The sequence below is a fragment of the Bombus vancouverensis genome, chromosome 6, assembly GCF_051014615.1.
Source record: "Bombus vancouverensis nearcticus chromosome 6, iyBomVanc1_principal, whole genome shotgun sequence".
In the NCBI taxonomy this organism is placed as follows: Eukaryota; Metazoa; Arthropoda; class Insecta; order Hymenoptera; family Apidae; genus Bombus; species Bombus vancouverensis.
Genome location: NC_134916.1, coordinates 10,385,657 through 10,403,558, shown reverse-complemented (window position 1 = coordinate 10,403,558; position 17,902 = coordinate 10,385,657). Strand labels below are relative to the sequence as shown.

General features: G+C 36.1%; 3 protein-coding genes across 7 annotated transcripts in view; 1 reads left to right on the top strand and 2 right to left on the bottom strand.

Annotated features, from left to right (window-relative positions):
* Positions 1 to 8,691, bottom strand: part of LOC117155761 (phospholipid-transporting ATPase VA) — a 28,424-nt gene extending 19,733 nt beyond the window's left edge. For 3 of the 5 annotated variants that reach the window (XM_033332086.2, XM_033332085.2, XM_076619498.1), the window contains exons 1-2: positions 8,255 to 8,690; positions 897 to 1,487 (exon numbers count right to left, since the gene is read on the bottom strand). In XM_033332086.2, coding sequence (XP_033187977.2) covers positions 897 to 1,477 — 581 coding nt within the window. In that variant the 5' untranslated portion in view covers positions 1,478 to 1,487; positions 8,255 to 8,690. Of the gene's footprint in view, positions 1 to 896; positions 1,505 to 8,254 lie in introns of all 5 variants that reach the window. The other 2 variants (XM_033332088.2, XM_076619497.1) reach the window with 2 other exon arrangements.
* Positions 8,692 to 9,161: 470 nt separating this feature from the next.
* On the top strand, positions 9,162 to 13,679 carry Gdi (GDP dissociation inhibitor). Its single transcript, XM_033332094.2, has 5 exons — positions 9,162 to 9,524; positions 10,976 to 11,389; positions 11,494 to 11,707; positions 11,787 to 11,969; positions 12,043 to 13,679. Exons 1-5 carry the CDS (start codon positions 9,364 to 9,366, stop codon positions 12,397 to 12,399), a joined length of 1,329 nt encoding a protein of 442 aa, XP_033187985.1. The 5' UTR covers positions 9,162 to 9,363; the 3' UTR covers positions 12,400 to 13,679.
* Positions 13,321 to 17,839, bottom strand: Aasdh (Aminoadipate-semialdehyde dehydrogenase). The gene is made up of 10 exons (XM_033332091.2): positions 17,502 to 17,839; positions 17,169 to 17,430; positions 16,637 to 17,095; positions 16,182 to 16,561; positions 16,011 to 16,099; positions 15,019 to 15,938; positions 14,800 to 14,951; positions 14,557 to 14,720; positions 14,223 to 14,486; positions 13,321 to 14,133 (listed from the first exon to the last, which is right to left on the bottom strand). Exons 1-10 carry the CDS (start codon positions 17,503 to 17,505, stop codon positions 13,747 to 13,749), a joined length of 3,081 nt encoding a protein of 1,026 aa, XP_033187982.2. The 5' UTR covers positions 17,506 to 17,839; the 3' UTR covers positions 13,321 to 13,746.
* Positions 17,840 to 17,902: the final 63 nt, after the last annotated feature.

The window sequence follows — 17,902 nt, the reverse complement described above, 5'->3', positions numbered from 1 at the left end:
GAAACTCGATAGATTGCTATACTCGCGAGTAAAGATAAGTGGTCGAATAAAAGCCTAGCTGGAATAATATTTGGAGTTTTGAACCTCGGATCAAGTTAAACGCTCCGATAAACGCCTACAACGAGTAATATTCCTTCTTTTAGCGTGGAATTTGCATGATATTACCGGTATATCGAGATTCGTGTCTAAACGCGATAAAGAATTCAGTCTTGGGTCTTTAACAAAGGAGAAGCACGGTCACGGCGAAAACGGTAAGCATGCTAATCGGTTTTCCTCCGCGGGCAATAAAAAGCAAGTTATTTTTGAGAGTTCAGCGATACAAGTTCCGTCGACAACACCGAATCAGCAGTAGAATTACAATCGATTTGCATGCATCCGCACTACTACCAAACATCAAAATTCTGCGTTATTCTACGTACGAAAATAACACGAAAGCGTAGAGTACAATCTTTTTTAGAATGCCTGTGCCTGGCCAATTCTACCAACTAAACGCGTTCAAACTCCATTTACTCGAATATTATTCTACGTTTCTCGCTTATATTCGCACGCGGAATAACCTGGTGTTTATTCGTACGCGATCGGTCATCGGCCAAGTTCGCGTGCACCGTGCAAATTTTCAAACTCTATTTCGTGGAAAACAAAGCGCCGTTGAAGAAGACGTTATTCTATAATTTCAATCCGTTTCTTCGCGTACAACGATCCTCCTTGTTGGCGGTCGTGCCGCGATGACGCGCTGTATTTACAGAAACCAGTCCATTTTGCGTTCCACGTAATACAAAGTTCCTACAACGCGGAACGTATCTCTCGCGTTCTAGGTCCGTCTGCCTTCGGAGAAAAGAACAACATAGCCGCTGCAATAACAAACAGGAAAAAGCGAGGAAAGCAAAAGCAAATACCTGGATGCTTGGCGTGAGTGACCTCGAAATGAGGGCACTTTCCCAGCGGTCGGTGGCCTCGAATCCTCCCTGTGACCGGGCGGAAGTATAAAATCTGTCCTGGATCCAACACGGCTGTGTCCCATGTGTCCCGAGTGTCCCTGCACATCGATCACCTGACCCTGACTGAACGCTCTCTGATGGCCAGGTTTCTTCAAAGCCGAGGGCCTCGAACCACCGATCGCGGACAGAGGGCCCAAGTAGGAGCCCGCGTGTGGCTGCAGCCCCGTGTTCGTCAGACATTCCGCCAACACTCCGCCGTGGCTGGCCGACCTGGCATGAGTCCTCGAGCACGGTCTTCGTCTGCCTCGTGCGGCGATCTCCTCGTCTACGTTCTCGTTCTCGGTCTTGCTCTTCGCGAACGCACTCGACGAAGGGGTGCTCGTGGGAACGGAGGTCGAGGCATCGGGAACAGTGGCGGTCGTCGACTGTAACGACGCCGAGCCGGGATAATGCTGACGACCCGGCCCCGGGAAAACGTAAAGCGACCCTTGTCTGTCGATCTCGTCGCTCGCTGCTTCTGGCACACCGACCTCGGACATGCTGGCACATCTAAACACAGGTAAGTACTGAGTCGATTAAGGTTGGCTCGTACCAGCATTTCTCAACGGATTTTGAGTAGCGACCCTGTTTTATAATAGCCAAATTACCTGGCCTACCGTAAGAGATATTTTTCCGAGTCAACGACTAGCTCTGCCTCTGACCGACTATTTGCGTTTGCATACAACAATGGACAAAGGATAACGGAAGAGTCCGCGTCATCTATAGAATGGAAGAGAGATCCTTGCAATTTGCATTTCTTATAAGCTAAGGGAAATGTGTCATAAATGGATATTTCAGAATATAACTCTAATTCTAATGGTACCCATTTGAGCAGTGTGAAAACAACCTATCGACTTTATATCTTAGAAAGTCAATATGCATATAAAATTAATCAAAACAACTCCTACGTATGATAATTTCAGGGACAGAGGTTAAGGTTCGGGTTGGGTAAAAGAAAAGATAAAATTAAACGTTGGGTGTTAACGCGGTAGTATTTAATTAGTGGTAAATATTTTTAATTAAAGATAACCCTGGCGCACCCTAGAAAACGCTTCAGCGTAGATCCCCACAAGGGATCGTGACCTGACCCGTAGATCGCGAACCACAAGGACTCGAATAGAAAAGACACACTGTCGGATATGAAGATGCCGAGTAAGCATCTTATCCTTGTATTATCAATCCGACAGCGTGAAATATCTCACGTTTTGACGTCGATGTCAGAGATTAAAGTATAAAATAAAAGAGAATCGACAACGAGCGATACCAAAAGTCCTTAAACCTTCCGCCAACAAAGTCGAAAGTTGATCGCTTTCTCATCTTCCAGTGTGAAATTACGAATAATTCGAATCAATCGGTATCTTGCTAGCCACTCTGCATATCGAGCAATCGAGTAAATAATCACAAGACGAAGTGGTATCGTCCGTTGCAACGGTGCTAATCGCTCGAAATCGCTCGAAAGATCGGATCGTCGCCGATATTATCGAAAAGATGGATGAATCGCGAACCACGTATCTCTAAAACGGTGGCAGAGGGAAGCAATCCTGTAACGACGCGTCAAATGGTATGCAGGAAGTACAACGTAATGCGTTTCGAAGCGTACTCTCTCGCGATCGTAGGTGCACTTGCACTTACCCGACATAGATATGCTATTAATAAGATTGCACAGACAGAGAAAGACGGTGGGGGGAAAGTTTTTCGAGCAAACACCGGGCGAATCGATCGATGAAAGTGCTCGACAGTGTCTCTGGAAATTTTGCAAAATGTTGCGAAACGCTAATCACCTTATGCCGAATAATCCAATAGCATCGTTGAGAAGATTGATTTCACAACATAACGTTGTCGTGCCCTTCAACATCAGTGTCTAGATACATCAATGTCCATGATACACGAACGTCGAGATCGTGGAAACCGAATACCGGAAACGCGACAAGAAACCAACGTCCGTCGCAAAACTTGAACTCGAGGCTCGCGAGAAGATTCGATTCTAATTTTACAAAGACGCGTCAACTGCTCGATATTAACGTTCGGTTAATGGCATGCGTGTTGGTTCGGATTACCTAATACGTAAACGTTATAACAAGTACAATAGCGTGCCAATGCTTTTTGTCGTAGTCGCTGTAGCTTTCGAAATTTTAATTGATAGAAATATGAATTTGCGCGAACAACCGCGGCTTATTTATTTAAAAATCGGCAAACAGGTCGATGATTGTTGGACGATCGGTCGATGTTTCGTTCGCTGGTTCTACGCGAAAGCAAACGAGCTCGTGTTCCTTTCTCTTGGCACGCACCCTTGCGACTCTCGCGTTTGAGCATACTCGAGCATATGCGAACTTATCGGTCGTTCGTTGCGTACCCGTCGGTTTGCGAGACGATAAAGTTGGTCTCCCGATCTCCAATTCGCGACCACTCACTCTCTTTATCTCTCTTGCTCTTTGTCCAATACATCTCAAAGTATAGCGACTACGAAAAGCATTTGCACACACTCTCGGTTTTCAACGAGCCGTTTTATCGTCACGTTCTATGCCTTACTTTCGTCGTATCAAATTTTTGTAGCCATATCCAAGTACCACCAAATGATAGGCAATTCCATATACTTGAACCTAATTGATCGGTACGTCGATGCCATAACGAATACGATGGTGTGCAAATACCTTTTGTAGCCACTCTATGTGTTGTATATACAATAGATCCGGAGAATTAACGAGTAACCAGTGAACCGTACGTTTTTCGTACGAATATCTATTAACGAAGTTATCAAGCTAATTAGGGTAAACTGCGTGAAGCTATAAAATTCGATACGGTGGCTCTATCGAAACGCTGTTCCGCGAGCAAACAAGCAGCGACGGAAATGTAGATAGATAAAAAATATCATTGAGCGAGAAGGGACGGATACCAACGTGAATTACGTTAATAGTATTTGCTTTAGGAACGACGACAGCCGCGACCGTGCAAAATTACGTTGTCGGGAAATCATCCAAGACAGAACGGACCTACTTCGGCGCCACGATGAATGAAAACCTGTCCCGAAAATAACCTTCGATTTTCAGGGAAATAATTAACTGGCAAAGCGTTGACACCAATTTAGTCGAGAGGCGAGTAAACTTAAATAATCGATTAATTGTTTCGACGATGCTGTGTATCTCGGTCGTGTTGCAAGCTAACGTTTCAAGGTCGTAGCCAGGTCTCGTCACTTTTATCGGAAGATTAAATTTTATTAAATTGGAAAATTTGCTACAGCCGAACCCGGTAGAAATTTTCGTAGCGAAACAGAAAGGAATAAATAAGATTGCACTCCTAATTAGGGAGATTTTCGCGTTGAAAGATCTCGGGTTAGAAGACTGATCCAAGCTTCGCCGTACCTTCGAATCGGCAGGTTGCTACGATCGAAACGAAGATGGACGAGCTTTCGCTCATCGATGGTCGCGGAAAGCGAACACGCTCATCGTGCACGTGAACCGAGCAAAGGATTCCGCTGGTGATCGATAACAGTGGTCGTTCCGACGTAAATCCCGACTTCTACTATACACGGACAATATCAAGGACAGAAAAGTTGAACGATGGAATTGGGTCAGACGAATATCTAACGCTCTACACGCCCCTAAACAGCAGGGTTGCTACGCGTTTCAACCTCGCACCGACAACCAGCTATTATTCTTTCTAATTATCATCGCATGACGGATAATAATTCGAAATTGTTACTTCGATAGTTTGTTAACACGACAGCGACTCTTTTATCGTACGAACCTGATACCGAGTCGAATTACTTTAAAACGGCTCCATAAAATGTAACTGCTGCAACGAAATTGAGGCAAACCGGTGAACAATCGTAGCTCAACGTTTACGCTTTGAATGGGTTCGTAGCTGTTTCGCCACTCACTCGTCTAACAAGCTTTTCGAAAGCAGGCAAAGATACAGCACATTAGTAACGATCCATGAGAGAAAAACATTCACGTGTAAATATAAGTGATATACAAAGGATAAACAACGCGTACATCGTCCAAGGTAAAACGTTAATAATACGCTTTGCTATCTATTCGTCGATTAGTTTGAAACCGCGACTCGCCAACTGCAATACGACCGAATATAATTTCCATGCATTTCTTTGTTTCCTTATATGGCGGACCATGTTGCAACGAACGATCCTACAGCGGTCTAAGACGATGTTCAAATATGCGAAACTCGAATCCGAAATTTAAACGTTCGAGAAGATAAGAAAAAGAGGGTAAAGAGAATAGGCGTAGGGAAGACAGAAAACGTGACTTATCGCGTTTTTCAGCTGTATCCTTCGCGTAAATTTGTTTAGTAGTTTAGGCCAATTACGTGCTTACTCATTCTTTAACAATCTCCCTATCTAGCCTAAACAAGTTTTTCGTAATTACTTTGCTATAATGTTCTGGCCTTAAGTCGGTAAAATGTAGTTAGAAACTTGACTAACTTGTATAAATGCGGACACAATGTAAAAAGATGAAATTATAGTTTCTCTTTACTAAGTTTGAATATTGGAGTAATTCTCGAATGAGCAAGAGCGAACAGGTTGCTCGACATGCGAAAATAAGTCGATACCGTGGAATAAAATGTGGTCGCGTGATATTCTGTTTTCGAGTAAATAAAAGTTTGAAAATTCATCGAGTATTTCATTTCAACTAAACATATTCAAACTTTCCGTCAAACGCGACACCTTAAACGAACAAGTTTTATTCTACATTTTATTTTATATTTATCTTGTCTTTTCGATTTATTTCTGTATGTAGAATAGCTTGCCGTTTCATTGAACATTAACCACGTATTCTCGAAACGCTTGCAACCTTGATATTCTCAAATATAAATCATGATTTTCTCTAACGCAATTTTGTTATTAATAATAGTCCTGCTAGCTTGAATCATACAATCTCCCTGACTTCGCTTGTACTAGGTATTTAAGCCCACGAAATGTACAACGAACGAGGATCTAGAATCCCAATTAGCTCGTCCTAAGAGTAGCTCGTTATACGTTGCGAACAGGCTTACCGACTTTACCAATCTCGAATCAAATTCTAACGAAGCCGCTCCTCTTTTTAACTGGCGAACATCGAACGGATTTATTTTGATTCTGTCGCGGCCCTCTTCTATTTTGTCAACGCAAAGTCAACGTCAGCAACGTTCTATGCGTTCTTTCACGCGCACCGGTACTCATTCCACCCAAGCGAACCGTTCGACGCACTACGACGGAGTTTATGCAATTTAACGAGTAGACGCTCTCGAACGGTCCTGCGGATAACGAACCGGGGATGACCTCGCTCGGAAACTTGCTTCTTTTTTCGTTCCGATTCTAGGAGACTACTCAACGATACTCAGACCGAGCACAACCGGTTTCGCGGTCGGACAACCACGACCGACGGTCGCTTTGGAAAAAGGGAAAAGAAAAAGAAAAAAAAGAAGAAGACGGCAACTGATTCTCCGCACTGACCTTCGACCCATTCGACGATACCCAAGAAACGTACTGAATTTTGCGAAATATCATTCCACTTTCTTTTTAATCGCTTAACCGATTGTCTCTCGCGATCCAACGATTGGATCATTTTCGACACGGATATTTTTCGAATAAACGGTTGGTTGATCATTTATGAATTTAAAAATAATAAAGTAACTTTCCATATATGCGTGTTGCAACAAACACACGGAAAAAGAATAGAAAAGAATATAGCAAAAGCGTACGCTATGTATCCTAAATCATAATAACGAAATATTACTCATCGGAAAGACTTATTTTTAAAAATATATTGCTTAGTCATTATCTCATTCTTCATTGTGTACATAACAGTAGCATTCGTGAGGGTAAGTTGGGGAGGTTTGCATCTATGGTCAATACCGGTCACTCTTAACTCAGCCAGCGTACCCTACTGTTTGCGAATGTTAAAACACAAACGATAGTTTATTTTATACAGATATTTTGGCTTTTATAAGATATTTTGAGAGTATAGAAATCTACGGAATACATATAATATGCAAAAATATATGAAACATAGAAAGTGAAATATTTGTTATAATATCTTATAATTGAAACACGATCTATATATGTCTACAAATACATGCAGTGTATGGACGAAGAAAATAAAATAATAATAAGAATAATAGTTGAAACATATTTCTATTCACATCTCATGTTTTAAGTTATGTTTATAAGAATATCGAATTCACATAAACGTAATTAGTCTAATATTACATGTACGTACTTCAAAAAATCTATAAATCTATGAAGTAGAAAAGATAGCGACGAGAATGACATCTTGGAATTCCCTTTTGTATAAAGAACTAAAAAAACAGTATTCGATAATATAAATTGCTCGAAAATAAATTGCAACTGAAACGTTGCGTTAAATGCACTGTTCATCTTTGATAGGTTAATTCAAATATGTCCAAACAGTGTCTCGCGATGTTTTTTAAAATGAAGAAATTTTTCCCTTATTTCCTTAAATTAAATATATCAATTATATTTTTCTAGTGGAATTAGTTAATTTAAAAAAAAAGATGATTATTTTATACAGTTTTAGAGAATATGGGATGATATGAATTTGCATAATCATCATCATGTATGGTTATGAGTTTTAAAGAATGACAGTTAAACGATCGTTGAATAGTATTCTTTTCGATTTTTTCTTTCGATTCTTTCTTTTCGATTTCAATAAATGTTGCTATATCGGATTCTGATTATCTCTTGTCATAAACGTTTGGTTTAAACGTTCTCGCTTTTCCAGACTCTCTCGTTACCGTTTCGCTAGAACGCCTAGTACTTCCGCATTTAGATGAAACTTTCTCGTAATAATTAAGTAAACGTTCAAAACAGCGACGTAAAATAAGCATTGGAAATTATGGAACGCGACAGCGAGGTCGATTCAAGAGTTGCGATTCGGATGATATTCCCTGTACTCTGAGTTTTCGATCTATATACTCTGTACGATATGAATTATGTCAGCCGCGCATTCCTGACAACTGCACATCAGTTAGGGACCATACATCTTTTTGGTTCAACGTTTATTCGCGTAACACACTCTCTTATGAAGATCATTCTGAATCTAATTTCCATGAACACGACACGTATTTGTTAACAGTGACATCGACTAAAAAGAACATAATCAACTCGAAACGTATCATTTCCTGGCAAACATCTCTTTCACTTTCCCTCCACTTCGTGTTTATTTCTGATTTTAACAGCTTGTGTACCAAAATTAGATAGATAGAAATATTGTTAAAAATTTAAATATAATTAGAAAGATAGCCATGACAAGTAAAAAAATTACATTTTTCCAGGCTCCCAACGTGGTCCACGTGGCCTTGTTTAACGCTTTTGTGCAAGCAAAAGGGGAGACACACTATTGTCCTCCACGTCTTCGAACTCTCATCACGTCAACAGCACAACTAAATCGAACCAGGAAAACCAACCGGTACTTTCGCGTGTCTTTTCTTGACAAGAAAACTAACGGGTTACAGCACACCGCGTTTCTCTCGAAGCATCTTCCTGTCGAAATATCAAATTTACTACTCGCACATCTTGACACGTTACAACGCTCTATGTAAATGCTCGGCGAAACGATCCTCCCCTCGATTACATTGTCCTGTTCACGATCGTTTCGAGAAATACACGCGATATCCTGCATACGCTCTCAGGTTCCAAATACCTCGTTCACGTTCCGCGGCAACAAACCGAATGACCTTACTATCGTACACGCACTGACAATTCGTATCAGCCGACTACTTACAATCTCGTACTAATGCCATCTGTCGTCGTACTTCGACATCAAAGTTTTTAACGCACAGAATACAAAGTCCCTAGTATCGCGCTTCCGCGGTTTTTGAAAGTCATCCTGCATTTGTAACAAAAGTTGATACATTTATAATTATAGCTTTCACTCTGTAAATCAAACGGATACATAAGTATATATATGTACAGAACATGGATACTAGTACTTTTATAAAGCATGATTCGAATTTTTCCATAATTAGATAACTATTTCATCGATTTACTAAGGTTTTAAAATCGCAAAACGTTAATGGAGTATTTCAAATGCAATAATAAAATCTCTAAAGCTCAGAAATTTGCAATTTTGCTACTTTATAAAAGATACGCTCGAATAATTTGTAGAATGGGGAATTGCGAGAACCTAGGGAGAATGTAACATCGCAGTTGCTCCATCATCAGTAACACCACCTCTACCGACGTTCTACCAGCAACTCCGTCATCAGTTACGAGCGAAAGAACGAGGTCTTCCGTTCCGGCATAATAGTCGTGCAGGTTGGCAGACGCGCGGCAGTGTGCTATCGTTTTTCCGACTTTTGTAGCATTCCTAAGAAAGATTCACGAGAACCTCGCGTTCAGTGCTGTGATCAATTTCTCTGCATTTCGAGCAACATGAATGAAGAATACGACGCGATCGTGCTGGGCACCGGACTCAAGGAATGCATACTTTCGGGTATGCTATCGGTCAGTGGGAAGAAAGTGCTCCATGTAGATCGGAATAAATATTACGGAGGTGAATCTGCCTCGATTACGCCTCTGGATGATCTATTCGCGTAAGTTATTTCGATCAATCAAATATTCCCATGGTCCATTTTAATGTCATACTATTGCCGGCATTAGTATCGTATTTGGAACTGTGTGATCAACTACTCGTACGATGCAATGATTCGTCTTTAATATTGATTTTTTCCCCGTTTTATTTCGCGATAGCCGTTGATTATCGTTTGGTTAAATTCTTCCGTTAAGCACATCCCGAAGCGAAGCGTGACGTACGTATTCACCTGCCGTGATGCGTCGTTACTCTTCAACTGCTTCCAAATTTTCATTCGTTTCTAAACAATTCTGTCGGGAGATTGACTAAAACGTCATTCGATAAGAGGGAGGGGGGAAGGTCCCGCCCCAGAGAAATACATGCTCCATCGAACTTAATGAATTAGCTGTGTAGTATTTTGCAATTACCGCGACACGCTATTTCCCTTTTAAGATACATTTTTCCTTGCCACTCGCTCGTCCATCTCAATCTCCCACCTCCCACCTCTCACCTCCTTCCACATACCTTCATTTATCATTCGAAAAAAATTATGTATATCTATTTAATCGCTTCGAATACAAAAAGAATACATGACAAGATACGAGATTAATCTGTCGTGTGTTTAAGAACTTAGCAGGAGAAATATGTTGGATAATCGAAGTGGTACCGTTAGCTCAGTACACTTCCTGTGAAATTGAACATATGTTTGCTTCCCTGTGCCAATTCGAAATTTCAAATAAAAGTTACTCTGATTCTTTTACTCAATATCGTTTCTTTTCCATTAATTTTTTTATATGAAAAAGAGTATTTTTTATATACATCGAAATTAATTTTTATTAAATGCTTTCGAAGATTTTTCTTTAAAAAATAAAAAAATCTGATGGCATAACGTGTTTTGTTCTACTGTTTATGACACGAAGAACGATAACACAACCGCATGATTGTGCTTCTGGTTCATCGGGGAGACGGTTATCATGTGTCCGGTTGCACTCAATAAATTATAACACGCATCTAAACTACCCATCTGTTGTAACAGTAACTGTTATTCGACTGCACTCGCGTATAATCCGATCGAAAGAATGCTTAAAAAACGATGTGAAAGTAAACGGAACGAAACTGCTTTCCAGGACGGATTGTCGTAATATTAATAAGAAACTATATAATTTCTTTCTCATATTCGCATAAAATTTACGATTATTGGCTGATAGAATACTTTTTATTTGATCGTTCACTTTGAATATATCGAAAAAATAGATGAAAACCATTGTAACGTTTTATTGGTAAATATTAATAATTAGAAATTATTAATAATTACATATTATTTCTTAAACTGATAATAATCATAGAAGGTACTTTCATACTGCTAGCGTTATCGAAAGTTTTGCAAAAATTCAAACTGTATTTTCAGAAAGAAATATGTCGCATTAGTGAAATATTATGATAATTAATTTTAGTTTCTCATACGTTATCTAGGAAATTCAAAGCCCCACCGCCGGATGAAGCTTATGGTCGTGGTCGCGACTGGAACGTTGATTTGATTCCAAAGTTCCTGATGGCAAATGGGTTGTTGGTAAAACTGCTAATTCACACAGGCGTGACGCGTTATTTGGAATTCAAGTGCGTTGAAGGATCGTATGTCTATAAATCCGGCAAGATTTCGAAGGTGCCGATAGATCAGCAAGAAGCACTGTCCAGCGATTTAATGGGCCTTTTCGAGAAAAGACGTTTTCGTAGTTTCCTTATATGGGTGCAGAACATGCAAGAAGACGACCCCAGAACTTGGGACGGCTTCGATCCATTTAATAATAGCATGAGCGCTTTGTACAATAAGTTTAATCTCGATAAAAACACTCAAGATTTCACAGGGCATGCATTAGCCCTTTATAGGTAAAAAAAAATATATATATATATTTATATAAACATAAATATTATTTTGAAAATATATTAATAACTTGATGATTGATATATGCGCTAATATTTTGCTGTTTCAGAGACGACGAATATATAAGCCAAAGCGCAATTACTACTATAAGAAGAATTAAATTGTATAGCGATAGTTTAGCACGTTACGGAAAATCACCATATCTGTATCCTATGTACGGCTTGGGTGAACTTCCTCAAGGTTTCGCACGACTTAGCGCGATTTATGGTGGAACGTATATGTTGGACAAACCGATCGACGAAATCGTTATAAAGGATGGAAAGGTACAAATTTGAATTTTTTTTTTAATTAAAAGGAAACTACTGAATTAAATCCATGATTAATTATTGATTTTTATCGCAGGTTGTTGGTGTACGTTCTGGCGATGAAGTAGCCCAATGCAAACAAGTATTTTGTGATCCCACATATGTACCTGATCGTGTGAAAAAAGTGGGTCAGGTGATAAGATGCATTTGTCTTTTAGACCATCCTATACCGAATACAGCAGATGCCCTGTCAACGCAAATTATTATTCCTCAGAAACAAGTAAATAGAAATTTACATTTTGTTTCCGTGTTCCAATATATTGTCATTGTATTCATTTGTTTCCATCTCCTAGGTTAATCGTAATTCCGATATCTACGTATCTCTAGTATCACATACCCATCAAGTAGCGGCGAAAGGATGGTTCATAGCTATGGTATCTACTACAGTTGAAACGAAAAATCCGGAGGCCGAAATCAAACCTGGCTTGGATTTACTAGGACCAATCAAACAAAAGTTCATATCAGTTTCTGATTATATGGAACCAACAGACAACGGTTTGGACAGTCAGATTTTTATATCAACCAGTTATGATGCCACAACGCATTTTGAAACTACTTGTTTAGATGTTCTTGATATATTTAAACGAGCCACTGGCGAGGAGTTCGATTTTAACAAAGTAAAGCAAGACCTAGGCGATGAAGATCAGTAACCATAAGATAATTACGGTTACTGGTCAGTTTTAATACTAGTTCATGCTGAATTGAAAAAAGCGAGCAAGCAACATAATGTAATGTGTTTATACCGATAACATCGGTGTTTACCGAAGTCTCAGAGCAGATACAATCTGCTAATAGACTTATGCCTAATCCTAGATTCTCTTTAATAGAGAACTTTAATGACAAACGCAAACGTTATTCAAAATTTATTTTTCAAATTTATCCCAATCTAATTCTATAAACTGCCCTTTTTACATTATGTCTAAAGTATACGTGTACGACCATTTTCACACACACACAAAAAAAGATTAATACTAGAATATTTGTCGTCTGCATATTCGTCGATAAATTTTGAACAATTACAAAATGCAATTTATTATACGGTTTGTGTACCCATGTATTCGTCACTGACATGAGATTTGAATTAAATATGACAGTGCCGATTATCGTGACTTTATAATTGTATCATATTTTAACTATCAAATTAAAACATAAGGATAACTGTTTATTGAGATTGTAAATGTTACAGAATCCTATAGTTATATTGCTAATTACAGTAGTCAAAAAGTCATGAGGTACAATATAGAAGTAATTTAAAAAAATGAATCCTACACGCAATTATATAAATAGCATGTCGCTGTATAGCATTAGAAAATATGTCATAATTCTGCACATTTAGTTATGATATTAATTCAAATTTCAAACATATAAATTAAAAGATACGAAGTTCATACATATAAATTGAAGCACTTTCAAAAACTAATTGCCTGTAACAGAAAAGATTGTAGAAAATTTATGTCAAAATATTGAAAGCAGAAAAAAGCGGCCAACCATTTACATAAATTACATAGATATATATAAATCTCAAATACGTAAGAGTGAGAATATAGAAAAAATGTGGAATCGTTGAGATATTGTTATTTTATGTGAGCTTAAGAATTGGAATATTTTTTTGCCCAATATTTATAAGGTCATCATTATTGATAGAGAAACATCTAAAAGAGACAAGTATACACAGACGTACATTGTTTTTGAATACTATACGTGTGCACTTTCGTATGCGTGAATGTTTTGTTGATGAGTGATTGGCTATTTCTCAGAATTTTTTATTTCGCTTGCATTTTGCTTCAAACTGTAAGCGTATCGCGAATTCGTATTACATATGAAATTTATTGAACAAAGATACGTGATCCCCTATTACTTTATCTAAAACGTTATTCACGTAACTGTAATGACAGTCATAAAAAAAATAAATCATACTATATTAATTTCATTAATTTGTATTCCTATCCATTTCATGACACAACGAATACTTAATATATTTACTTACCAACTATAATTTAAACAAGTTCTAGAATATAGACGTTATTATCTCTGCATCCAATGATTATAATATTATTATCAATAACTGGCGATGAAAAAACCTCGCCAGGAAGTTTTTCAACTTTTATCAAACTATTTTCTATAGAGTTATAAATATTTAAAGTGCCATCTGTACATGCTATGAACAGAAAATCATTTTCACACCAGGGAGTGGCGAAGATTGGTGAATGTAAATTTAATATATATTTTAATGTTGGTTTAGTTTTAAAGTTTGTATCTTTTGATTCTAAACAATACACATTCTTATTTTGACTAGCTAGAATAATAGTTTCATGCTTTGTGGAGGTATCACTCTGCTTCACAATATATGAAAATACATTGCCATTGATTTTGTAAGACCACATCTGTAAAGTTGAAAAGTAAAATCAAGTAAGAACGATTAGTTTTACGAAATAATGAGTATATATATATCCAATTCTTTTATATATGTTACCTTAACATTTACTTCAACATCAAAGCAACATAGCAGTCCTGTTACAGAACAAAATAAGACAAGCCCATTATTCAGTGACAAAGGAGCAACAAAAATTGGATCTGACAATTTATGCTTCCATACAAGTTTTCCTGATGATTGTTGAAGTGCTAGACACAATCCATCTAAAGTTCCAAACAATACAGTGTCTGATGAAACATGTAAACAACCAGATGCGCTAACACTTCCATCACCGAATTTAGATTTCCAAACTTCAGATCCATCCTATAATGTATATTTATTATTATCATTATCTTTTTTTTTTGTATCATTTAATGTCACTTTGAACAGATACCTTCACAGATAGACAGTATATATAACAGTCATAAGAACCAACAAATATTATTCCCTTTATTTTACACAATATTGCAGAACTTTTTACAACATTTCCTGTTTGATGATTCCAAATAATATCCCCTGTTTTTAAGTGAAAACAATATATATTACCATCATAACATCCTGTAAGAAAAAGAAGTTAAGGAAACACAAATAGATTTTTTTGTCTTTTAAGAAACCTACTTTTGATTAAGAAACTTACCCACTATACCTCTGAAATCATCCAAAACCAAAACTGAGGCTTCAACCCTATCAGGTAGTTTGATTTTAAATGTAGAATTACGACAGTTCTCTTGTAATCCAAAAGTAAAAATAAAACCAGAGTGAGAACCAACAGTTGCATACGTTTTTCCACTAAATAAAATAATTCTTCATCGAGTCACAGACTATATTCAAAATAGTTCATTAAAAATATACTTACTCTGAATAATGGAATACAGTCGGTGATGCATCTACACATTTTTTCAAATCATAAGTTTCTAATATTTTAACATTTGAAATTGCGTTATATTGTAACTTGTGTTCTTCATTTATATCTGACACATTTTTACATGTTTGTCCTCTACACTTATACCACTGACAGGTGTATATCTCATTTGTTTGAATCATCAAGTCACAAGTTTTTCTTTTTTCATGAGAATCTTCTAAAGACTTCATGTCTTCTTTACCAATATTAGTTAAAGGGAATTCTTTAGTACTATTAAAATGAGATTTGAGATTGATCATTTTCTTTTGATCATTATTCAATATAACACTTTTTATATAACTAAGACATTCGTCGATAGTAGCATCCATTAAAAGCATGCCAATTAATTCAGGAAATTCTATGTTTAGTGTTTCAGATATAGTACTTGATAATTGAAGTGCTATTACAGATGTTCCTCCTAATTTTACAAATCCATCATTTTCACATTGTAAATTATTTTTCCAAATTGATTTAAAAGCAATTTTAATTTGTTGGAAGTCAATGTTTTCTATTGCCTGATGTATTACCATTCTTTGTATGTGATACTTTTTTAAAAATTCTAAAGAAATTTTTCCACTAGACGTAAATTCAATATGCTCCATGAAATGAATTTTATCTGGTCTATATAAAGAATCTAATTTGTGGAGATGTTCCATTATATCAGTATTTATATTATGATTATTTGTGACATTCTCCTTAGTAGAAAAATATAAATGTAAATGATGGCAACTATCATCCCATATTACGTAACAACTTTTCACAAAATCTATTTGTAATACAAATTCTTTAAGCTTTGATAAATCTACTTTATTCCCAAATCTTTTAATAAAGCTATCCCTTCTTCCCTTGTAAAATATCCTTCCTTCTTCATCAATCTGAAATAGAAATATATGTATTATTAGCATTATAGTTGTTACTAAGTATTGTCTATGTTCACATTAACTCACATTAACTATATCACCAGAATCACGAAATACTGGTAATTCTAAATCTTCAATATTTTCATCATTGATCAGACACACTCTTTGATTGCTTCCTGCGTAAAAACATACAACATATAACAATTTTTCTTATGGTATTACGAAATTAAAATAAAATCTCTATAATAGTAAAATTACCTATATAAAGGAACCCTGTACCATTTGTAATTACTTCATCTCTTTCATTCCTAACTTGAAATATAGTATGTGATAACACTTGACCCAAACAATGTACATTAAATTGTGTATTTGTTATCATAATTTCATTAATACTAGCCCAACAGGATACTTCAGTAATACCATAGATGTTATAGATTTTAGTATTATTATAAGGATGCTTGGCTTCAGAAATTAATTCTAGTTTAGGAAAAGGTTCTCCGCCAAAGAGAATAGCTCTTAATAAAGTATTATTACTTAAAATACTAGATTTTAAAGATTCGGCTGTCCAGCTATACATAAAAACTGATGGAGTTATTTGTAGTACAGTAATTTGATTAGAATAACTTTCTTTCAAAAGCCTGAAAATAAAGAAGATTTATATAAAAACAGGTTTCCATATAAAAATTGTATTTCCCTACATAATTACTATTTACCTATTTGGATCACTTTTCAATAACTTTGATACCATGAATAGTGTTGCAGCATTTGAAAGAGCAAGAAAAATTTCAATAATACTAGGATCAAATGTAAAATTTGTAAATTGAGAAATTTTATCACAGTTTGTTATTCCCAGTATTTTATTCAAGTCTAAAACATTAGGGACTATACATGAGTGGGGTACTCTGACTACTTTTGGTGCTCCTGTTGAACCAGATGTAGAAATTGCATAAGCGTAATAATTTTGTTTTACTTTTTGGGTAATTTGTTTCTGTACGTCTTTGATTTTAATAAGGTAAATACATTCTCTGTGTATTTTAAATTTGTATACAATATCCCCCTCAACATCCATTTGTTTTGAAAAGAAATAATGTAAACTTAAATGGTTTTTTAGATTCATGAATTCTGTTGAATCAACAGGTATATTTACAAAACTATGCTCACTACTTAGGATTCTATAAAAAGAAAGATCATAAATATAATTATTATGTCAATATCTCAGATATTTCAAACAATTTAAAATCTTACCCAAGTATCACAGAAATTACACAATATTCAGGTATATCAAAATTTATACCAATAAATTCAATGTTTTTTATGCATTTTAAATAATCAGAAATCAAACTTTGTGTAACAAGAAGTTCTCTGTAATTTATATAGATGATTTCTTGCAAATCATGATATTCTATAGCTATATTATCAAGTTGATCCCAATTACAAATATCATGTAACTTTTTTGCAAGATTTTTTGAACCATTGGGATAAAATAGGAAATTCTCTTTCTCATTATCTAAGATAATTACATATTTTAATACGTATTAATTAAAACTAGGATACTGAATGTTTAAACTCTACACTCACCCATTATGTATTAAATGCCATTCGATATTAATTCTTTAATATTTTAAAAGCTTTGATTATAGGTTACGTCGCATGTTTTTCTAACATAGTAAATAAATACTTACTATAATTTTTTCGTTATATATTACAATACATAATTTCTTCATTTGTATTTGTTGTTGTAAAATGCAATAGTTGCTTCTTTGTTAGAAAAAATAGTATACATTTTGTATTTACACATTTGCATTAGAAAACGTAACATACACACATTTACGCGCATGCGTGCGCGTTGACATATGTATTTTTATTTCACTTTCAAGGGTATATTTCAATTATCAACTATTATTAACAATTTATGCTAACATAAATTCTCTTTTCATAAATTTACAAACAATTTTTTACTTCACATTTATATAGTTTTC